This window comes from Trachypithecus francoisi, unplaced genomic scaffold, assembly GCF_009764315.1.
Source record: "Trachypithecus francoisi isolate TF-2019V2 unplaced genomic scaffold, Tfra_2.0 Lachesis_group6, whole genome shotgun sequence".
Taxonomy (NCBI): Eukaryota; Metazoa; Chordata; class Mammalia; order Primates; family Cercopithecidae; genus Trachypithecus; species Trachypithecus francoisi.
Genome location: NW_022681471.1, coordinates 115,479,392 through 115,504,904, shown reverse-complemented (window position 1 = coordinate 115,504,904; position 25,513 = coordinate 115,479,392). Strand labels below are relative to the sequence as shown.

The window sequence follows — 25,513 nt, the reverse complement described above, 5'->3', positions numbered from 1 at the left end:
TTTGTAAGAAAGCAGGGATTATGAATACCACACCAAGGGCTTATAACTTCCACCCCAAAGAAAGGACAATAATAAAAGGGGGCAGATGCCCATCTTCTCCCTTCCCCACTCATAAACAGTCTTCTACAGGCCTTGGCTCTAGGCTGAGAACAAATCCCACCTGTCTTCCTCTATGACCAACCCAGCCAGCTCTGGAGCCCTCTGATTAGTTTTGCCTCTTCTAGAACTTCATATAAATGCCCTAAGATACAATTTCACTGTGCCCCAAGAGTGAATCTCATCTTTGGCCCAGAGCTGGAAGCAGAGCAGCTTACACCTGGTAGTGTTTGAGAACGACAGAATAAAACCACTTCAACAGTTTCTATCTGAGGGCCTTGCAATTTTCATGTCTTTACAATCAACAGTATCTAAGTGCGTTCAGGGTCCAAGGAAGTAGTTTTTAAATCTTAGCCCTGTTGGAGATTGGGCAAACACCTGGGTGAACTTCAATACTCCCATCCCCACCCCTTCTTGCACCCCATTTGTAAGGCATTAAAGAAGTCTGTGACTGAAAAGATAGCATGCTACCTGTGAGTACTTGGCTATTCAGACCAGTTCCTATTTATCACCCCTGAAGTTTTACCTGTCAACTGGACTAAGAAGGGGAACAGAGGCTTTACCAGGTCTACAGTCTACCCAAGGGCACAAGTAGCAAGACAGAAAAAATTCATCTAAGGACGACTATAGCTTTTTTTCATCCAATGAATACTTTGATACCCAAACCCCAGTCAGAAGCACACTGGAGGGGTGGGTTTGAGGGAAGCCTGGGGTTAGGTGGATGCACACAGGCAAATGAAGTCAGCTTCATTGTTTCAAGAGCTGTTTTACCATTCTTCCCATAAAAGAAAAGTGACACATCAAAGTCTAAGGAAAGGCCCACACCTTAACGTTGCTAAAATTTTCCTCAAATTTTTTTCAGAAGTAACTGAATGAAAATTGTAATACTGTTCCTTTCTCTTAGTTGTGAAAGGCAGGGAAAGGTGTTTTGAGAATTTTTAAAACACTAGAAAAATGTTAAGATAGCTTTTAAAGCTTTTTTAAAATTGAAGTATAATTTACATAAATGCACAGAACTTAACAATACAAGCTGATTAGTTTTGATAAACGCCCATTCTAGCCAACGCCTCTATTAACATTCAGAGCATTTTCATCACTCCAGAAAGTTCCCTGTGCCCCTTCCTAGTCAATCCACCTCCAAGCAATCATTAGCCTGATTTCTATCACCTTTGATTCATTTTACTTCTTCTAGAACTTCATATAAATGTGCTGAGACATAATTTTAACTTTTAAAATATTGCTGAAAATACAAACTGTTTCTGGTAAACATGTTTTTCTATCAGTAGAATTGGTGAAAAAAAGTATATCTTTAAGGGGGGCATTTCCTGAAGACATAAACACCTACATTATTTTCAATTTCAGAGGATATGAGAAAGCTGGCTATGCCAAATATAAACAAGCATTATCTAGGTCCTAAATGGCTGGGCCATGTTTTCCCCCAATTCCTGTGTAGTTCATTGTATGATTACCTCTTTCTGGCTGGGCCAGAACATTCCATTCACGTAGGGAAGTTGATTTTCATTCCCTCCCCCTCACTTTTCTGAGAACAAGGCTATTCTACATGAGAGGGGGCCCTCGAAGAGAAATCTGTAGAGTAACTGGAAGGGAAGTCATTTAAGAAAACATATACAATTTCTATTTAAGACTTAGGCCACTGCCCAACAAGACAGAGCAACATCCGTGATTTTTCATCAGAGTGGAAAAGGTTTCTGGTAGAGCTTTTGGAAACTTCCTTCAGCAGTGCTTGATAATCTTATCCTTCAAAAACAGCCACAGGTCCCCAGATTCCTAAGTGAGTCCAATGCTAAGGTCTTTCTATCATTCCAATTAAAAAATATGAATAAATGGTAACACAAGTCAGCAAGATAACCTTTCTGATGAACCAAGATCCTCAAGTTTTCTCCCATCACTATTTCCAGGTGAGAAAATGGTTATGGGGATATATTCACCTGGGAAATCCCTAGATTAGGAATCTTTAAACAGGTGCTCCTTTGAAAGTTCAGTGTGGCCAGCACTATAACTTTGATCTCAACCCCATTTCATTGCATCCACCAGCCCCTGCTTTCTATAACCTATACCTGTCCCAAAGGTTCACAGGTCCTCCCCTACTGCAGAGCAAGGCTCTACTAACACCAGGTCCTCCTTCCTCCAGCACCTAACACAAATACCACTCACCATCTGCATGTTCAGTTGAAACCTCATCTATTCTACAAAGCATCTTCTTCACCTTCTGTGACTACTCCTATTTTTATATTCCTCTCTCATTCGTCAATGCCATCATTTGCCACTTTGGTAACATCTTGGGTTGATAGTTACCTTAACTGTGTATATCTTGCTCTCCCTCACTAGACTGAACATGTTTCAAGGGACAGGCTCTATTCAATCAATCCCCGAATCTCAGTAAACACAGTTTCTCTCAGAGTGTAAGCACTGAAATATTTGATAAATCCCACAGCTATGCAAATCTATTATAAATACCTTTAAATTTGCAAATATGTTACTTTTATATGATTGTGGCCTGTTTTGTATGCTGATGATTCAAATCTAATCAACTTTCTCTTGTAAACACGGCTTCCTTCTCCTTAATATGAATGTTTTACCATCTCTGCACATTAGGAAATCAGAGGTGTTCATGTAAAAGTTATTTGGAGAAGTAATTGTAGAACAGCCCAAGCTCTTTGGATTATCAAATTCCAATAAACAGATATTCTATATTAATTTTTTTTTTTTTTTTTTTTTTTTTTGCAAAGAGATACAAACCCTTCTAAAGCAAGGCGATATCTTAACAGGTAAGAACTTTGGTATGCTTCGATCACCTATTAACTGATCAGCCTTTGAATAAACTTGACTTCTCATGGGCAAAAAATGACATGAGGATGGACTGCCTATCCACACCCACAAAAGTTGTCTGATTGATTTAAAGTTCTGATGAAGTTCAAGGGCCTATTTAACTCTAGCTAAGTGTATCAAATCTTCTATGGGCACAGGAAGGAAGATGCAGAAGTACTTCGAAAGTGGAAGTTATCATCTTTGCAAGCCACAAAACCAGGTTAGGCTTTAAGCCAGCCTGACTGGGGGCCACTGGGAAAAGTAACCATAAAGAACACATAAAAGCAAGAATCTTTGAACATCCCTTGGGCCATGACTGAGAGACTGGCTAAGACCAAGCTAATCCAACACAAGAGGAAAAGTGGCTCCTTTCCCAGGCTCTAGATAACATAGAAAAACAAAGTGGCTTCGGCCAGGTGCGGTGGCTCATGCCTGTAATCCCAGCACTTTGGGAGGCCGAGGGGGGTGGATCACGAGGTCAGGAGATCAAGACCATCCTGGCTAACATGGTGAAACCCCGTCTCTATTAAAAAAGATACAAAAAAAATCAGCCAGGCGTGGCAGCAGGCACCTGTAGTCCCAGCTACTCAGGAGGCTGAGACGGGAGAATGGCGTGAACCCGGGAGGCGGAGCTTGCAGTGAGCCGAGATCACGCCACAGAACTCCAGCCTGGGTGACAGAGCAAGACTCCATCTCAAAAAAAAAAAAAAAAGAAAGAAAGAAAAAAAAGAAAAAGAAAAAGAAAAACAAAGTAGCTTATGCACTTTTCAAAAACAACAACAAAAACAACAACAAAATAACAACAAAAAAAAGCACATCATAGGCCAAAAAGCCCACATAAAAATTCCAGGGGCCTTCAAAGGCTATTTCTCCTGTAAATCTCATTCACATGCCATCTCTGTTCTTCCTATAACTAGAATTTTGCCTGTATTTATTTGTCTTCTCCATTCAGGATAAAAATGACTCAGTGTGTATTCACAATGATTTCTTTAAAAATATCAATCCAGGAATTCACAGCCTGCTACTTTCCTTTTGAATTCGCAGTCTGGTTCCTTTGGGTTCACAACGATGATTTCTTTTCAAAGCACAACCATCACTCTCCAGCCAGGAGCTAGAAGCATGGCAGGTGCTTTCTTGGCAGGCACCTTGCTTTGCCAACTCCACTATGCCCACACTGCCCTGAGCACTCCCTTCCTTCCCTAAACCATGCTTTGGAGGCTGGCTCAGGCTGAGCAGTCAGGGCTGGTAAACTCGCTCCTGCCAGATGAGTAAGCTGTTCACCCGACCAAGGGTCAAAGTTGTTTCTACCTAAACCTGCTTAAGTCTCTTGCTCATTATTGGTAGCACACATTTGGTTAAATTGCACAAAAATATACAGGTGTGAAGAGAAAGAATTGGTGGTGAGGAAGGATAAAGGTAATGATCTGAAGGTTTAAAAAAAAACCGTTGCCAAATTTGGTGTGAAGGAGACAACTAAAGAAGATAAGGGGTGAGGGGTGGGTGGGGGGGTGCGGCTCTAGAACTTGAGAAGGAACCCAATGGGAATCATAGAGGATGCACCATGGATGCAGAGATAGATGGAACTCACACCAGCAAACCAATATTTAGGGAAGTGGCCTTGGCCCTATGTCATAAGATTGTATTGATAAATGATGAACAAATATTCATTTTGATATTTTAAGCTAAAATTAGATATTAAGGCAGATGTTTAGGACTTTAGGATTCCCTACTTGATTCAACTCTTTCAAAAAAACTAGTCTGTAAATTCAAAATCCTCCTAAGGCTTATCTGTCAGGGCAAAAAGAGAAAAAATATGTGTGTGTGTGTGTACAGCAAAATTAGAGAAATCCATCTATTAATCAATAAAAATATTATACATATACAATACATGTTATATTTTATTAATAGATTAATCCTACAGTATTGCAAAACTATTATGTTCTTGCCTTGATCTGTCTCTGTGATTTAGGGGTTTTTCTTTATTGCCTTTTTCTGTTTATTTTTAATCATCAGTGGAATTAGAAAAGAGCTATCATTAGCATTTATATAACATTCACTACAAGAGAAAAGGACAGATTTTATATTATACAGTGACAAGGGCCCAGTCTCTGCAATATAACAAGGAAACTGGAACAATGGGGAATTTTTCATGATATTTTAAAACTTTGGATTAAAAGGCCAGCCTTTACACGTTTTGTTTTATGTAAATATCATAGACTATATGGTTATTTTTTCCTTTTTCCTACTTGAAGCAAGTCCAGAATGACGAGCAGGATTTAGCTGTCAGTGAATAATAGAAAGGAGGCTGGTATTGTAGATGGTGGCAAAGCCCTATCAGCCTCTAGGCAAATCCAGTAACAGCTCTGCCAGCGCTCCTCTCTCTCCTTTATGCAATCAACATTCAGTTTCTCTGCAGCTAATAGGCAGGCAAAAGTGGGCAATATTTCTGAGAAATGTATTAATCACTTTCCTTGTCTTGACTTGTGGTTTTTCTTAATGCATTATTACAACATTAAAAGAAAAGTCATCTTCTATGATAGAAGCATTTTCAATTCTTGTTCCCAATTCAGTCTTTGATCACAAGCATATAGATATATTTTACATGGTTTTATCCTAGTGTATGCAGTTTTGTGTTCTGATTTGTTCAATTTGCAAAAAAACTATTTTTGTATTTCCATTGATTCATTTACTTATTTAGCAAGCATTTATTAAAATGCATATTAGGTTTCAGGCACTATTCCAGGTGCCACAAATATAAAAATAGATAAAAATCAGGTACCTGCCATTGAAAGCTCTCAGCTTAGTAGACTATAACAGATAATTACAATGCAAAGTATCACAACAAATACATATTTAAAAACCTGTGTTTACCATCTTAATGGCTTCACAATGTTATACCTGGAAAATACACCTTAATTTTCCTTCTTGATTATTTTTCATTATCACAAATGCTGCTGTAATAACACGTTTTACATGTTTCTTCCTTCATCAATCAGTTTCTGTGGATAAATTCTCAGGAATGAGATCACTGAGTCAAAAAGTGTTATTCAGATATTTATAGCTCTTGACATACCTTGCCAAACAGCTTCATATAAGGATAACACAGACATACAAATTCACCAGTTCTTCTACGCCTTGCCAACAGCCTTACCACTAAATATTTTCTTAGGATTTTCATAAGTAAAAACCCATTATTGTCTTAATTTGTATTTATTTAATTAACAGCCGAGCAGAACATTTTCTTGTGGTTAAGATATTTTTCTCCGTCTGGGTTCTGTGTTTATGGCGAATTTATGTATCATTTATCATTGTTATAATAGCTTCCTAATATTTTCACATACTACAGATATAATAACTTTTGTCATAATTTATTGCAAATGTTTTCCTATTTATTGTTGTCTTTCTTTAGGTGGACTAGCTTCAAATCATACCAAAAGCTTAACCATTTTTCTTATTAGTCACATCTGTTTATTTTTTCTTCTGGAATTTCTTTCCATGGTTACAGCCTTAAGAAATTTGTCGTTCTACCACTGAAATAAATGTTCTCTGTTGTCCATTCATTTTTTTCACTCATTTAACTTTCAATAAATGTCTCCTATGTGCCCTGCTTGCCACCAGGGGTAAAAAAGGATGAATGACATGTTAATTATCCAAAATCTGGAAGTAGGTAAAATGGGTTCCTGCATGCCCTCCCAGTGCCACACTCGGGACCCCATTAATTGCTTCTGGAGGGACATGTATCTCTGCTTGGCACACTATTTACTATTTATGAGGCTAGTTTACAACTCTGTTACTGTGGATGTTAACTGGTGAAAACTGAGAGCACTGCAAATGATTCCTGCCAGGGAGTAACAAAAATAAATTTTGACGAGCAGAAATGCAAAGGATTTGTCCCCTAGAAAAGATAACCTCAAAGGTTACAGTTTTATTGCACTGTAGGGCACTATGTAGTTTTGCATGTAACTTAGCAATCTTAAATATTTTTTTTTCAGTCATTATCTTTGTTCTTTCACAATTCTCTTCAGGCCAGCCCTACCATCTTACAGATCCCTTCATTAATGAGTTAAATAAAACTCTGACACAGGCTCACATTAGGTTATGTATGAGTTAGGAAATCTGGCTTCTAGCATCACCCCTGCCACTTCCACCCACATGACAGTTCCCTTAAGGTCCTCCTCAACTTCTAGCTTCCTTTTCTATGAATTGTGGGTTTCTGTAAGGTCAGAGGGCATCAGCAAACAATAAGCATTAGAAAACTGTGTTTCTACATATAGATACAACTGTTGAATCAGAATGAATGATAAGGTTCTAAGCCTAAAACCCAGGATCCCTGGGCCTAAGGGAATCAGGAGGGACATTTCACTAGCAGGAACAAGAGAATGTGGTACAGCAGGAAGAGTGAGGGTCTCCAGTCACAGGGACCAGGCTTGGTCGTCAACCCTGCCTCTTCTAGGGTCTCTTGATCCTCCTTCCTCATCCCGCACAATAAACTATGTCACAGGCTTAAGAACCTTGTCACATCTGCTACATACTACGTCTTCTAAGAAATGTCACTCCTTTTTGTTTTGCCCTCTAAATCCACAATGTCCCCCACAATGAATACTAAATCCATGCTCTAAAGATGGATCTGGGTCACTCTGGATACCCAGAGTCTATGATCAATTCAAGTAGAAGAGAAACTTGGTGGCACCGGGTTGGAAATTCAGAGGTATTTAGTAAGCTGTGTCAGAGACAATGCTTTCCAATGGCCCCAGGTTTGAACTCAGCTGGCCTGGGGGCATTCCTCTGGGGAAAGCCATTTTCTCAGACAGGAGACTCAACTAGAGGATTCCTAATTTCAAGACCAAACAGCCTGTGAGTCTGCAGCAAGGCGTTTTCATGGGTGGGTAAGCAGTGACTATGACAGCCCATTCGAGGCCACTGCACTGCCCGGCCGGGTTGCTTACCTCTCCTACCACCTCTATGATGTCACCAACTTTCAGTTCAAGTTCGTCGTCATTCTGGGGCAGGTAGCTGAAAGCCACCTGGCACCGGCGCCTCCGTCGCTCGCCTGGATGGGAAAAGCAAAATATTTAGAGACAGCTCTTCTCCCCAAATTAGATTTTTAAAGAGAGGCTTCCTAGGCATGCAGGCAAATTAAGCTGACTTGTCTCAAATATGCTCTCTGGGACATGGCTAGAGGCACGGCAGCCCTGGTCTCTTAGAGAGAGGCAGTAGAAAGCAGAGCAATGCTTCTTGGTCTTTTAAAAGCTGCTGGGTCAGAAACGCATGGATATGAGAAACCGATCCATTGGTGCAGAAGGCAAATACCCCACCCCTGAAGCACTGGAGCACAGTGTTGCCTTAAATGGTTTTCCATGGATGGGGCTTTATATTTGCTGCTGTTGATTTTTAATGGAAGCTGATGTGATGTTGTAGAGAAAAAAGAATGGTCTGCTTCTAATGCCAGCAAGGCAGAGGGGATTTTTCTAAATGTGCAAAGGAAAGATAAAGTATCCTGGCCTTTTTCTTACTAATCATCACCCTTTCAACATACAGGAACTCAAGCCTGATAAGTGAAGGCTGATTAGATTTCAGCCTGCTCTTGGTACCATTTCAAATGCCCCACAGGATTCAACAAATCCACTTCTGTCCTATTCCCTCTGTCCCAGGGGATCCATTAACAGGATCCCTGGCTGCTTACACAGAACCAAGCCAGACAAATCAAGATAAGAGTCAGGGCCACACTTCACTCGACCAGAGGACACTCAAGGTTATAACATCTCACTCACCCAGCGTGGCCCATCTGGGAGACCCTGGCTTAGAGCTGGTTCAAGTACAGACACAACTGTCCACAGCACATCCACACCACAGATGTGCACTATGTGGAGAAAGAACATGTATAGGGGTGAGGGTGAGACAGACAGACAGACAGACAGACAGACAGACAGACAGCAGTGGAGGCCCAAGCCAGGGAGGCAGATGGGAGATAGGACGTGAGACCGACATTGCTCAGAAGTTTGTCGTTCATGGCTGACCGCCTCACACCATTCCTTCATGCCACTGCATGGCCTAGAAAACCAAAGGGATCAATGACTTCAAAGAAACACATTTAGAAATGCTTAAATTATTTTTGGACACTGCCTACAGGGATTCTTTTCCTTTTCTAATCTTTTCTCTGAGAAAGGAAGTCCACGCAGAGGTGATCACAGGGCACATTAAGGCCCTGATGCAGGATGACATCATAAAAAGGGGAAGGTCTCTGTGCTACATCGGATGTGTGCCCTGATCAATATGTTTCAAAAGCCGGCAGCCTAGTTCCCTCTGTTCCATTTTTCTCGCCTGTACCTCACTAAGCAAGAACAGAGTTGAATAGAGGGAAGAGGGCAGAAGTTCAGAATCGATATGTTGTCTAATCACATCTTTGGTGACTCCACAAACATTCTCCACCCTTTTGTGCAAAATTACAAGCCTCTGGGTCTTAAGAACAAACACAGCGCTTCCAGGCCAATTCCTAGGTGCTGATGGCACTGTCAACAGGCTAAGTAGTGCAACCCCAAGGAGGGCTTGGCTCTCCCTAGGACAGAGGGCCCAATCCAACTTGCTTTTCCAAGGAGGAAGGTCAGGAGGAATGGGTATTCCGATGCAAAGAACACTCCCACTATTCCATGGCTTCCCACACAATGGAAGGCAAATCAAGTACTCTGTACCAAAAAAGATATGGATTTCTCATTCTAGCAAAGAAAGTCTAGATTACAAAGCAATCTTGGTACCCCATTCCTGACCCCTGCAACTCCCCTGGCCCTATAGACACTTCTTAAGATGAAGTTCTACTACCAATCTTTAAAGGGCTTTCATTTGCTAGATGTTATGTTAAAAGCAAACTCTGCAGACACAAATCTGAACATGAAACAAGTGAAAAGACAAACGTCTGAAAACCAACACTCACAACCACAGAAGTCAAAGTCCTGACCAAAGTGACTTAAAATAACACCATCTGAAGATCTAGTGTTAGCTGCAGCCATAAAACTTACAGTTGTATGTAAGTTCATATCTTCAAAAAACCCTCTGTAAAAAGTAGCATCTGATCCAACACTGCACAAATGGCAAAGGAGAGTGATCTACTCTTAGAGAAAAGACTAACCCAATGGATGTAGGACCTGAAACAGAATAATCAGACTGCTCTTAAACTAAATCTCTGCATCAGACTTCCATAAAGGCCTGCCTGGTGTCAGAAGAATGATGCCTTCGCTACTTTCTCTCTGCCAGGCTAGTCTACCCTTCTTAAAAGCCTCATGACTGTTACTCTTTTGGTGGCATAAAGTCCTATAAAGCTCACTGCCAACATTCCAAGAAGAGTAAGCCCTACAGAGGGCACAGGGAGGGACCCAGAGATGGCTGGTGGTAAAGATCACCTGACCTGACGCCAAGCACAGTCATTCGCCCTCGCATTGGGACAGCTCACAATCACTTCCGATATCCATCATCCTCTCCTCCTGCCAACCACATGAGTTAAAAAATAAAAGCCAGAATGGGCAATCATTTTGCAAATGAGGAATCCAGGACTCAATGACTTACCCCAGGTCACCAAGCTAGTAAGTGGCAGCATTTCCTTAGCCTAAGTTCATAGTTCTCTCTCTAGTGCTGGATAAACTAATTCAATTCACATTTTGTGCCAAATTCTCTGCAATCTATACTCAACTGCTTCCTACAACACTGTACCACGTCACTTAGGTCTCTGCCATGGATCTCTCATTACAGAGAGCCCCAAAATCCTGGAATGCTGCTTTTTGAGGCCTCAACTATAGTTTGTCACGGATTTGAATTTGTCAGTACCACCTGACCTACAACCCAGTTCAAGGGGGATGCTTGAAGTTGGGAGAAACTGTATTTCTGTTGTATTCATCCATCTTAAACTTAAGGAAGTCTGAGAAAGTAATTTGTCATTTTTTCCCTCTTCCTGGAATTTCACTGATGTTTACTAGTGAGTCTTGACCTTCCTTAAAGAGGTAAGGAGAGGACAATGCCACCTCATTTCAATAGCTCACATAAACTAAAGGAAAAAAACTTACGACTTGCCTATGCCTGAGGTTTGGAATCCCTTAGTTTGAGCCACCACCTTCATGTCCAAATGAACTAAGCGTGGAATTTTTACAGTAGTCCCCCCTTATCAACAGTTCCACGCTCTGTTTAGTTACCTGTGATCACCTGAGGTCCAAAAATATTAAGTGGAATATTCCAGAAATAAACAATTCATAACTTTTCAACTGCATGTCATTCTGAGTAGTGTGATGAAACCTCATGCCATCCTGCTGCATCCTGTCTGTGATGTGAATCATCCATTTGTCCAGTGTCTCCACGCTGTAGATGTTCCCTGCCCCTGAGTCACTGATACTGTTTGCTCCTTACATCCAACCACAGACAGCATTGTGACTCCACGATCCAGGATCACTCAAAGCAGATGATCCTCATTCTGACAGATCATCAGAAGGGCAATAGTAGCCGAACACTACGTCACAATACCTACATCATTCACCTCGCTTCATTACCTCATGTAGGCATTTTATCATCTCACACCATCATAAGGAGGCTAACTACGTACAGTACAATAAGATATTTTGAGAGAAAGAGAACACATTCCCATAACTTTTATTATAGTATATTGTTAGTGTTGTATATTATTATTAGTGTTTTTTTATTGGTGTTAATCTCTTCCTGCGCTTAATTTATAAATTAATCTTTCTCATAGATATGTATGTATAGGTAAATACAAAGTATATATAGGGCTTGGCACTATCCACGGTTTCAGGCATCCACTAGGGGTCTTGAAATGTAGCCCCCACGGATAAGGGGGGAACAACTGCATTAAGTGAAATAAGGGTTAGTTGATCACAAGCACTGTGATATCACAATAGCCGATCTAATGATAACTGAGACAGCACACCCTCAACTCTCTCACTACACCCCATGGTCACCTTTCATTGTGACCACTTACTGTTTAATAAAATAGTAACATTTATTAAGCACCTACTATGTGCTATAGACTGCTAAGCACTTTACATATGCTACCCCATTTAATCCTCACACTGAACCTCCGGGGTAGATTACTAACCCCCTTTTTACAGACAAGAAGACCGTGGAGGCACACAGAGATCACGTATTTTTTTTTTTTTTTGGGGGGGGTGGTAAAACATGGCTACTTTATTCCTTTTTAACTGAAGGTTGGCATTCTTTTCCATGATGAAAGTAGACAACATAGCACAGTGGTAGCAGCAGGAGCTGTGACTTTATCAACAATAGAAATCCCAGCTACTTTTTTTTTCTTTTTTTTTTTTTTTTTTTTATTATTATTATACTTTAAGTTCGAGATCACGTATTTTACCAGAGGATTTCAAACCAGGCAATGCAGCTCCAGAAGCACTATCTCCCTCCCACATCTGACTGTTCTTAAGCATTCTCAGTACTGGGTGTTGAGATCACAGAAGGAACTAGCTACACTAATATGGCATTTGTCTGAAAGGTGGAACCAGGAAGTGAAAAACCACAAATCAGGAGCTTTTGCTTACAGCTGCTGGGCACTTGGTCCCTACAGGCCCCAGATTTAATAAAATAAGGCTGGTTAGATGGGGAGGTAATGCAACTGCCTTCTCAGAAAAGGAAATAGCAGAAACTGACTACGGTGTCATGACCCAGTCCCCAAAACAGCACATACATCATATTTTAGAGGCTACATCCTAGGATCTTACAGCATGTGAAATTTACTAGGCCAATTCATTCAGTGTCCATGAAAATATACTAATAACAAATAATGTATTGGATGAAAAAAGTCTTTGGGTCAACTGAAAACTTCAACACTTATAGAGCTTCCCGCCCTCCACCCCCACCCCCACCCCCACCCCCCCACCTCTTTTTTTAACATCCCCAATTCCCCATGATGGAACAAGAGTAAAGCTACAAGGGTTTAAATCATCTAATATTTTCAAATAATCCATCAAATTAATCAACTAGATCCTTACCACATACCTGGGGAATGTGGCAGTATTCTGAAATCATATTGAAAGGGAGAAACCACTGATAAAAAGCAAAAGAGGAAAATCAAAAGAAACCCCTAATTCCCAGTTTCCAGGGTTACTTCTGGCATTTTCTACAGGTATGGCCTGGGGACCACCTACACCAGACTGTTAAAATGCAGGGCAGAACTACTGAACTCATTCTTTGGGGTTGGAACCAGGGACCTGCATGTAAAGCTATCTCTTGAATAACACTCATGAAAATCTAAATCTCAGCAACAAATCAGTACCACAAATAACAGATGATTTAAAAAAAAAAAAACACCTGTGGGAACAGGTGGTCTCCCCTTGAAAGACTGTAATCTATGTCTCTTATTCTTTGCTGCATATTGAAATCGCCTAGGGAGTTTTCACTAAACTACTGATGCCTTCCTAAATAGCAGCCCCAGAGGAACTAGGTCTCCATAGAAAAATGGCTTCTTCTAAGCCTAGAGCAAAGAAAATACAAAGTGAGACTAAAATATCTGGTTGTGCTAAAATTCATGAAGTACTCAAACATCTAAGGGATAATTTCAAAAGGACACAGGAGTCAGCTAGACAGGGCTTCCACTGGCCAAAGTTGGGACAATACAGTAGGTACTGAGGGAATTTGTTATAATTTATTCATTACAAAAATTCATGAGTCCATATTGATATGTTCAACGGGTAGCTAGATAGCTAGCTAAAGAAGATCAGATAGATAGTTATGGGGTGAGAAGTGAAAGCTCCTTTTTTCTCTTTTTTTAAACAAAAGAACATTGACAAATAGAGAAATGATTGATAGAAATAGACAAAGTCATTTTATAACCATCATAGTAATAATTGATTCTGGGAAGAATCAATGGTTGCTAAAACCACTGGGCGAAAGCTTGTTGGGGATTAAGATATTTACAAAATCTCAAAGTATCTCCCCACAGATTATTATCTCCCCACAGTTACAAAAGGAAAAGGGTCCCCTTAGAATGAAGAGAGCTGGCAGATATAGCCTTACCCAAGTGATCCAAGTTAACATTGCTAATCACAGGACAAATTGACATCATGTGCCTCCTGATAGGCTGCACTGAGAAGGACCTATAGAACATCATCACCTCTAGAATACTTCTATAACATCACCTATAGAATACTTCTGCCACAACATTTACCTAAATCCAACCACAAGGAAACAATCATGCAAATTTAAAATGAGGAGCAGTTTACAAAAACTGATCTGGCCAGGTGTGGTCGCTCATGCCTGTAATCCCAGCACTTTGGGAGGCTGAGGCGGGAGGATCACCTGAGGCCAGGAGTTTGAGACCAGCTGGCCAACATAGTGAAACCCCACCTCTACTAAAAATACAAAAATTAGCCGGGCATGGTGGCCCACTCCTGTAGTCTCAGCTACTCAGGAGGCTGAGGCAGGAGAATCGCTTGAACCTGGAAGACTGCAGTGAGCCATGATCTTGGCTCACTGCAGCCTCGACCTCCCAAGCTCAAGCGATCCTCCCACCTCAGCCTCCTGGGTAGCTGGGACTACCGATGCAAGCTACCACAATGGCTAATTTTTGTATTTTTTGTAAAGATGGGGTCTCGCTATGTTGCCTAGGCTGGTCTCAAACTCCTGGGCTCAAATGATCCTCCTGCCTCAGCCTCCCAAAATACTGGGATTATAAGAGTGAGCCATCACACCTAGCCAAAAAAAAAAAAAAAAAAAAATCTTATTGATACATATTTGTACATTTTTATGGGGTACGTGTGATATTTTGTTCCATGTATAGAATGCGTAGTGATCAAGTCAGGGTATTTGAGTGTCCATTACCTTGAGCACTTATCATTTCTATGTATTGGGAACATTTCAAGTCCTCTTTTCTAGCTATTTTGAAATATACAATACATTGTTGTCAACTATAGTCACCCTACTCTGCTATTGAATACTAGAACTTATTCTTTCAATCTAACTGTATGTTTGTATCCAGTAACCAACCTCTCTAGTCTCTACCTCCATGAGATCAACTTTTTTAGCTCTTCATGGTTACCTCAGCACTACTCACAGTAGCAAAGACATGCACCAACGTAAGTGTCCATCAACAGAAAAGTGGATAAGGAAACTGTAGTACATATACCCAATGGAATGCTACCCAGCCATAAAAAGAATGAGATCCTGTCATCTGCAACAACATAGATGGAAATGGAGGTCATTATGTTAAGTGAAATAAGCCAGGCACCAAAAGACAAATATCGCATGTTCTCACTTTGTAAGATCTAAAACTCCAAACAGTTGAACCCATGGACACAGAGAATAGAAGGATGGTTATCAGAGGCTGGGAAGCATAGTGGGAGCGGGTCAGGGGTGAGATGGGGATGGTTAATGGGTATAAAAAACATAGAAAGAATGAATAAGACCTACTATTTGATAGCACAACAGGATGATACAGTCAGTAACAACTTAATCATATATTTTCAAATTACTAAAAGACTATAATTGGGTTGTTAGTAACACAAAGGATAAATGCTTGAGGGGATGGGTACCCCATTCTCCATGATGTGATTATTACACACTGCATGCCCGTATCAAAATATCTCATGTATCCCGTAAATATATATACCTATGTACCTACAAAAATTAAAAACAAAAGTTATTTTAAAAAGAAAATAAAATGTGGTATAATAGACTACTACTCAGCAGTAAAAAAGAACGAGATCCTGTCTTTTGCAGCAACATGGATGGAACTGGAGGTCATTATGTTAAGTGAAATAAGCCAGGCACGGAAATATTTTTTTCTTAAGTAATATCACAAAAGATATTTAAAAGGCTAGAGAATTATTTTAGATTTAAAAAGAGTAAAGACATATGACAACTAAATATAATGTATGATCTCTAATTGAATTATGCATTTTTAAAAGGCTATAAAAACATTGAGAAAACTGGGGAAATTTGAATATGAACTAATTCTAGATAATAGCATGTTAATGTTACATTTCCGGAGTGTGTTAATTCTATTGCAGTTACCTAGAAGAATGTTCTCATACTTAGGAGATACATTCTGAAGTATTTAGGGATGAAGAGTCCTGATGCTTGTAATTTATTTTCAAACCATTTAAGGAAAAAAATCAGGCCAGGCTCAGTGAATCACACCTGTAATCCCAGCACTTTGGGAGGCCAAGGCAGGAAGATCAGTTGAGCCCAGGAGTTCAAGACCAGCTTGGGCAACATGGCAAAACCTCGTCTCTATAAAAAAATGAAAAATTAGCTTGGCATGGTGGCATGTGCTTGGGGTCCCAGCTACTCCAGAGGCCGAGGTGGGAGAATTGTCTGGGCCTGGGAAGGTCAAGGCTGCAGTGAGCTGTGATCACACCACTGCAGCCTGGGAGACAGAGTGAGGCCTTGTCTAAAAAAAAAAAAAAAAAACACACACACACACTAAAAATCCAAATGATTAAAAGAAGAAATCAAAAAGAGTATGTGTGGAGACTGGATAAAGGATAGAGATAGAAAGCAAATGTGACAAAATGCTAATAATTGGTAAATCTAGGTGGGTGTTCATTATACTATTGTTTCAAGTTTTCTGTACATTAAAATTTTTTCTGATTAAAAATTCTAAGGGGAAAAGGGAACAGTGTCTGGGCCCCACCTCTAGAGATTCAAATGTCATTATTGGTCTGGGGTGCAGCCTGGGCATCTGGATTTTAAAAGACCCCCATGTGCTTCTAATGTGCAGCCAAGGTCCAGAGACATCTAGACAGATCTGTTGCCCAAAGAAGAGCATCAGGCCAAAAACAAATGAGACTTTTCCAGGATCAGGTTATTTCAGGTCCTACATTCAGTGTCTTTTCCCACAAGGGAGAGAACCCAGACTTCTAAATATCTGACAATAGTATTTAATACATAGCACAGGTGAATGCTGCTGTGCTGTGATGTTTATTTCACAGACCTTTGGAACAGTTGCACTAAGTAGTTTCTAGCTCTGGAAATGTGTTCCTGGGTTGGGGCAGGGGAGTGGAGAAGATGGAGGTCTCTGCTATGATTCACTAACAAACACTGCTGGGTGCCAGGGGCTCAGGCGGTGGCGGGGGTCAGCAACTCCCCAGTTACTGAGCGGCATGCCAGCTTCTTTAAAAGGCTGTTCTTGAGTTGGAAACTTCGATTTATGCAAGAAGCCATGTTTCCTATCTCAGGATGGAGAAAACAATACAAACTTAACTAAATGTATAGATTCACACATTTTTACTTGGGATGTCCAGTAGATTCTGGGTACAAGAGAAGAGAAGGTAGATTTACTGATCTTGCAGAACCCCTGCATCATACTCTTTACTGGAAACATTTCCACTCGTCATCCTGTTTCAACATAATGCAACTCACAGGAAGAGGAGGACACTTCAGAAGCTAATGGCACTCCAAATAAAAGGACCTTGTGGGTGTTTCTTTACAAACCCCTCTTGGCTGTACCTGGACTGTTGCAGTGGAAATGTATAATATTTAACTAACCAGCATTGTGTGGTCCCTGGAGATGAACCTGCTTGATTTTCATAGGGACGTGTATAATCAACATCTCTGCACAGCAGAACACAGGAAATCCATTTCCCTGCTACTTCAAAGGCAGAGGGCATCTGAAAAGTGGGTATAGCTATGCCAGTGCTCATTCTCTCCCAAGTCTTGGCAGGATATAAGAGAAAATGTAGAACTAGTAGAGAATCATTTATTAGAGCCTTTGAGCCATGGAGGGTAGGAAGGGAGGCAGATAACACCAAAAGTCACAGAAGAAAAATCACCTTAATCTTGGAAATGAAAGAAATGAACACTGAGTGACTGCTACATGCCAGGAACCACACTTGGCACGTAACAGGCCTTCCCTCATGTCCTCAGGTCAACTCAAGGAGGTTCAGCATGCTGGACCCATCTTTATGATGAGCACAGCAAGCCTGGATAACTTGTCCAGGGTACACGGGTTAAATAAGTTGTGGTCTTCAGCTCTCTTCTTCCACCAACCCAAGATGATACCAGGAAAGCAGATTAGGAGTGAACTTCTAGTGGACTCTGGATGCCAAGCGAAGGATGAGGACTTTATTTTGTGGGCAATGAGAAACCAGAGGAGGTTTCTGGACGGAGAAGCATAGAACAAGATGTGATGAGGACAGTGATCCAGGGAGAAGGGCTCGGTGTCAGAAACATGCAGAATGGCAATGGGGAGGGGTCCCAGAAGCAGGAGATGGCCCAGCAGAAGAATGAAAGACACAGCTGGAAAAACACAGTGGAAAGAATTACACACCTAGAGAAGGAGAGGCTAACAAGCAGACATGGACACATACTCTGAACAATTGTCAGTTGACATGTCTGTTGCCTCCTTTGAGGGCCAATGACCTTTTCTTGTCCTTGATACCTGCACTTAGCTCAGTTTCTATTTGAGTTAGACACTCAATCCATTCTTGACAAATGAATGAACTAATGAATTCCACATCCTGAAAGGTGGAGGGAGAGTTAAAGCTTCAACATGGTATTAAACAGGGCAGCAAGACCCAGTCTCTACACAAAATTTAAAAATTAGCCAGGCATGGTGGCACACACCTGCAGTGCCAGTTACTTGGAAGGTTGAGGCAGGAGGATTGCTTGAGCCCAGGAGGTCAAGGCTGCAGTGAGCCATGATTGTGTCACTGCACTCCAGCCTGGACAACAGAGACCATGCCTCAAAACAAAATAAAACAAAACAAAAAATGTATATATATAACAAACCAAACAAACAAAAGTCAATGCCATCTGGAATTGTTGATGCTATAGAGATGGAAAGATGGTAGACCCTACAGTCTTGTTGGTGTGTCAAAGTTGGTCAATTAATTGACCAACTCATTCTCCATCAACCTTGTAGTCTGAAGCATCTGTAATACTAAACAATGCTATTCTATTCCTCTAGCTGCTTTCCTCTTACAAACTTATGCCCCCCTGTGAATTAACCTTACTAAACGGTAGAACAGGGCTATATATGAACAAGAAATGATGTATATTTGATTTTATGTTTGGTCCTCTTAAAAGACAGAAAACATTTGTTTTAAGTAGGCAAAGATATATGTATAAGAAGGTTCAGGACAGCATTGTTTCTAATAGCAAATGCATATATGCACAGAGATCTACATGTGAAATGTGGATGTCTACTGGGAGGGGAAGGCATATCCAGGCAGCCATTAAATATAACAAGTAGCTCGATGCGTACCAGTGTGAAAAGGTGTCCATAGTACACTAAAAGACTAAATCACGTAATATGTATACTATGATCCCAATTTTATAAATACACACACACACACACACACACACACACACTCATAACTCTAAGCAGCATGTAGTATTTTAGATACTCCTGATAACTTGGAACCTAGCACAGAGTATACATTCAACAAATGTTCATAAATAAATTAATTAATCCATTCAACATTCAACTAATATATGAAGATCTAATACAATTAAATAAATGAGGGCAACAGAGTAAGAGACTGTCTCAAAAAAAGATACAAATGAATGAGAGAAAGGGGGTATATGTACACGGACACACTTGTGTAAGCACAGAAAATGCTATGGAAGGCTATACCCCAAGGTAGCAGTGGCAGGGGAGGTAGGTTGGGGGAAGGGTAGAAACTCATTTAAATGCTTCTACAATATCAATTTGTTTTCACAAAGAGCGTGTAATACACTGTAATCGCTTTTTAAAAACATCACAGTCACCTATTAAAATAATTACCTTGTATTATGAAACTTATCCTTCCAATCACACTTTATTACATTAATAGTGAAGTGAGTTGGTGTTTTGAAAGAAATAATATCAATTCAATCAGCAAGAAAGGTGCTTTTCATGGGGTTGAATGACAAGGGGCCTCGGACCTCCCAATGACAACTGGTTGTGGCTGGTCTGTGAACACAGCAGGAGGTGTGAGCTCAGAAACAGGGCTCCACATCTGTAGCCCACATTAGTCATTATTCTGATCAGATACTGTTACAGAACCCTGAGGAGGCCCATACTATTCCATCAGTGACCAAGCCAAGGTCATCTTCCCTGGACAGACACCACCAGCCTACACAGCCCAGACAGCCATCTCTCTCTAGGTGGAGGGGCCCTGTGGTGTCCATCTTCTGAGCTCACCCTCACTCATGGGAACACACACATACACACACACATACATGCTCATTCATTCAGCCATGGGGGCCCCTTCTCTGGGTTCCCCTAATAACCATTGCCTTTCTCTAGCACTGTCCTCCTTCCATTGTATTTTTGTTATCTGTGAGTGCCAATTGCTGTCTGTCTCCATCTTTTCAACCCTGACACTTCTCAGCTCTTTCATGCACATCTGTGTCAACTAATTCAACTCACTCACCAACACCGACATCTGCCTTATGATGGTTAGGACAATGCCACTGCGCCACTCTAGATCCCTATGTAGACCCAGGTGCCATATATCTAGAAAATTCCTGATTCAGGCCCTCCTCAGCCCTAGGAACTTCAGAGTCTAATGCCTGATTTAAAGAAGCCACTGAAAACCATCTTAAATTTGGCGAATTAACATATGACCTCCCAAATCAAGTTTCTACTTCCAATGTAATAGTCAAAGGGGCCATCCATTGAATAAACTGAGTTTCCGCAAAGAGGAGCTGCAAATGGATGTTTTAACATTAACACTGTCATCTGATATTTCTTTAGAAGACACACCTGTAATTTTGGTGCCATGAGCATAAATAACTCAACATCCTCTACCTCAATCATATCTTATAAAAATGGTATGTGAATCAGCCATCTGAAAGGATGCAGAGGCTCTGATTTCACTGCTCATGGATACGTGGTCTTCACTTAACGCATTAAAACACATAAAGAGAACCCCGGGGCCAGGCGCAGTGGCTCACACCTGTAATCCTAGCACTTTGGGAGGCTGAGGCACGAGGATCACTTGAGCCCAGGAGTTCAAGCCCAGCTTGGGCAACACAGTGAGACCCCGCCTCTAAATAATAGTAATAATAATAATACCAACAGCAACAATAAACAGAACCCTGAGCTAACAATACAGAAGAGACAAGGGCCCAACTCACCCAGCATTGCAACCCCTGCGCGGCTCTCTGCCTCGGTTCTCTCACATACAAAATTGGGATGATGGAGACAGACCTACTTTCCAAGGGGCTTACTTCAACCTGACTCTCTCCCTTTTTTCCATTTGGCTTTACATTCGGGAATCTGTTAAAAGGCAGCTTTGTTAATTTTCTTTTCACCAGCCTTCTCTTCCCATCAGAGTGAGATAAAGGAAACACGTCAAAACACAAAATCAGTGACGTCTCTAAACATCCCTCTGCTTTTCATCTTTCTTCAGGCTGGTCCCAGGCATTGGTTTTGTCCTTTCAGCACAAACCTCAACCAAATAACCAACCTCAGCAGGCCATACCAGGGACACTTCCCTAATGTGTCCCTGGCTTGACTTTCCCCAACCCTGGCAGCTAGCTCTCCAGAGGGGAGGGAGTCTGGATTTTCAGAGGAGAAAATCCAATACATAAAGCACACTGCTTTTCCCTGCAAGGCTAATTTTGGCAAAATGCCCAAAAGAACTCAACATATTTATAGGGTTTTGTTTGATCTACTTTTAAATGCTCCATGCAGAGTCATTCAAGTGAAATGAGAATACAGAATTTCAAAGGAAAAATTGAAGGAAGATTCTAAATATAAGTTATTTATTGAGCATAAACAAGATTTCTCCTTTCTATCCAACACACTCCCTCTAACATATCTATTTTTAAAGGCATTCTCAAACTTTGCTGCTGACAAATGAATATATCAGACACCTAACTTTTACAGTTAAGGTGGAGTGGGCAGGGAGGGGGAAAAGATGAGGGAATGAGGGGCAGGAGAGAAGAAAAAAAAGACACAAACGTTTGAAGAACTGTAACAAAGGTCTAGAAAATCCTAAAGACCTCATCTGGGATACTTCTGTTTTGCCCAATCTTAGAGAATTACTGGGAGGTGGGAGGTGGGAGGTGGGAGGTGGGGGGTGGGGGGGCGGGGCGGTGGGAGATACACACCATAAACAAATCTAGGGTTTCTCAGTTTTTAGAATCAGTACCAAAAATGACCACTGTACTAGGAGATTTAGAAAGTGTCAAAGAATTCCACATATACCCTCTCTTTTGGGGGTAGGGGGAAATCTTCATTGCAGGTAGTCATAATATTTTTAATTTTGACTCAAAATTTTAACGTAGTTTCCCTTCTCATTCCCATCAAAATAAAGAGGGAGGAAGCCTAGGTATTTATGAATTTTCTTGATGCAAATGGGAGTTTATATCCCTGTAATTCATTCTTCATAATCTAAAAGGCTAAACCCCTTAAGCAGAGGTCCTTAACTGGGGTGTGTAGATAGAATTCAAGGGGCCTAAATTTAGATGGAAAGAAAAATACATCTTTTACTATCTTCTGAAATTTGGCCTTTATTCCCACCGTGAATCTAAGCAACAAACACACTGGTACTAGCAGCATCTATGAAATTTATTTATATCCCACTACATGAACAGATATTTTCATTTCACAGTTGCAGTTATCTTGAACTATCATTTACACTCACCCCTACTTCAAAATTATGATCACTTCCTGACCCACTGCTGGATGTTGCTATAATAAAGAATATGTCTTACTTGTATTTTTGCACCATTTTGACAACTATTTTAACATAATCGGTTTCCTTTGTAATTATTTGGTTCTCTTTTTATTCCTTTATCAACATTATACTGAAAAGGGGTCCACAGGCTTCACCAGACTAGCAAACAGGTTCCATGGAAATTTTTTAAATAAAAAGAACCCCAAATCCCTGCTTTCAAGATTGTAGTTTCCAGGCTGGGTGCAGCGGCTCACACCTATAATTCCAGAACTATGGGAGATCAAGGTGGAAGGATCCCTTGAGGGCAGAATTTCAAGCAGAGCAACATGGCAAGAACCTGTCTCTACAAAAAATAAAAATAAAAAAATTAACAGAGCGTGGTGATGTGTGCCTGTAGTCCCAGTTACCTGGGAAGTTGAGATGGGAGGACCACTTGAGCCCACGAGTTCTAGGCTGCAGTAAGCCATGATTGCACCACTGCACTCCAGCCTGGGCAACAGCACAAGAACCTGTCTTTAAAAAAATTAGTTTCCAAGGAAACGCAAAGGTACAAAGGTAAACTATTTATATTTAACAAAGCAGTAAACATAACATTGGACCTGTTCACTGGAATGCTTCATAAGCTTTGGAGTAACACATTATAACAAAAGAGCCACTTTGGGCAACTTCGCAAGTCCTGAACCACAAATGGCCACGTGGCACAGTGCTCATGAAGCTGCTTGCCAAGTGCCCTCTTATTACTTGGGTCAGTGGCTGGCGAGAGCTCCACTCTGTCATCTGGTGCCCTGGCTTGGCTGAGCTCAATGCCCATGATTTCTTCCAGGGAGGCCAGCACAGCTAATTTGCAGGCTGACACCTGCCACAGCCTCATCACCCTCCCCCCAACTCAGCCCTACTTTTCTCTCCCTTGTCTGACTACTTAAATTCTGGAAAGCACTACAAGTCTCTCCCCATCCTTCAGGTATAAAGAGGTCACTAGGGCTTCCATGTACCCACACGGCTTCATACACACCCCTTGCTCCCAGCCCTACTCAGCTGCACTGGTGTGTGTGTGCACGTGCGTGCGTGTGTCCCCAGTGCCTGCTGGGCTGCAAGCACAGAAATATTCCATAGAAGGAGGGAAGTTGATGCTAATGTTTATAATTGCACAGGATCTGCCTGGAGGGGTTGCCTGACTTCCACTGAGGTCCATTTCTGTGGTATCACTAGAGGATGAAGGACCCTATGGTCAGCATGGCCAACTGGGACCAAGAGGCATCTGACCAGCTCTTCAAAAAAAAAAAAAAGAAAGTCTAAAAAAACCGTCTTAAACAGGCATGCTGGCTCATGCCTGTAAACCCAGCACTTTGGGAGGCCAAGGCAGGCAGATCTTTTGAGCTGAGTTTGAGACTAGCCTGGGCAACATGGAAAAACCCCATCTCTACAAAAAAAAAAAAAAAAAAAGTTAGTCAGGCATGGCGACACACGCCTGTAATCCCAGTTACTTGGGAGGCTGAAGTGGGATGATTACCTGAGCTTGGGAAGTTGAGGCTGCAGTGAGCCAAGATCACACCACTGCATTTCAGCTTGAGTGACAGAATGAGACTCCGTCTCAAAAAAAAAAAAAAAAAAAAAAAAAGATGTTAAAAGAATCAAGAAAACACCAACTCCACTTTCAGGAAGTTATACTCCAGATAACTCACATGAAATGTACAAAGATATATGCATAATGTTCATTGCTACATTAGTCAGAATAGTGAAAAATCAGAATCATCCTAAACGTCCTTCAATTAGGGAACTGGTTAATTAAGCCATAGGTATATCTTCACACAAACTAGCAAAGAGAAGCATAGCTCTAAATGAACTGATAAGGCAAGATTTCCAAGATTCTCATCAACCTAATACAAAAATTACAATACAGCATGAACAGTATGATCCCATCTGTGTTTTTAAAAAATGCCAAGATGATGTACCACTATGTGTTTGAAATTCACATCTTTATGATCAAATGACTATCTGTATCTGCTTATGGTTCCTCCTAATATCTACACAGAGATCTGTAGGGATAACCAGGAACCAAGTTTCTTCCAGGAAGTATGACTCATGGAAGGGATTTGATGTGACTCTTTACACCATGACTTGACTTTAATTTTTTACACTAAACATGTATTATTCTTATAGTAAGTCTAAGAAAAGTTAGGATGAGTCTAAAAGAAAAGGTCAAACTAGAAAATGTTTTAATAGAGCAAAGAGGTGAAAACAACCAACAGCACAAAAGCTGCCTTACTGAGCAGATGATTGTGTGGGGATCGGAAAAACAACAAATCAGTCCCTTCTTGGTGGGGTGAGGAATAAGCATCATCCGGAAAAGGGCAGATTATTAAGCAGACGTCCCCCACTGACCCCACCAAACAAACAAGTTAGTAATGCATGTCCTATCTATTTGTTCGAAGCAAATAAAGACTTTTCTCTTTATTTAAACAAATCCCACTTTCCTTGTAAATACAGGAAAGGTGCAAAGGTGTATTCTTTTAAAAGAGGGGGTTATGTCTCACCCAGACTTCATTTTCCAAACTGATCCATACCTTTCTTCTCCCTCTCAGAGGGCGGAAAGTGAGTGTCATGAAAAGTGTAAACTTAGAAGTTATAAATCTAGAAAGCGTCAGTCTAAAAATCCTGAGGCAAAAAAAAAAAAAAATTAATGTAGATTCATTTGCAGAATAGAGAAAGAGCAGAGAAAAATAGCAAAAGTAGGGAAAAATAAATCCACATTAATATTCCCAACAATAATTTTTGTCAGCACTTAAATATTGTATTCAGCACATAAATGTCTTTACCTCAATGGGCTTTATTATAAAATTTTCTATATATGACATATATCTCTTTTTGCAAGATGAAACTTCCCGGGAGGCAGGAATTCAGTTTTTCTAATGGTCTGCAGCAGAGTTCAGCAAACTATTACTGTAAAGGGCCAGAGAGTCAATATTTCAGGCTTT

The 25,513-nt window shown here is 40.8% G+C and overlaps 1 protein-coding gene across 1 annotated transcript in view; it reads right to left on the bottom strand.

Annotated features, from left to right (window-relative positions):
* The window catches only part of SH3KBP1 (SH3 domain containing kinase binding protein 1), a 274,242-nt gene that overhangs the window by 173,655 nt on the left and 75,074 nt on the right, over window positions 1–25,513 (bottom strand). Inside the window, 1 exon segment of the mRNA XM_033201026.1 lies at window positions 7,872–7,975. Coding sequence (XP_033056917.1) covers window positions 7,872–7,975 — 104 coding nt within the window.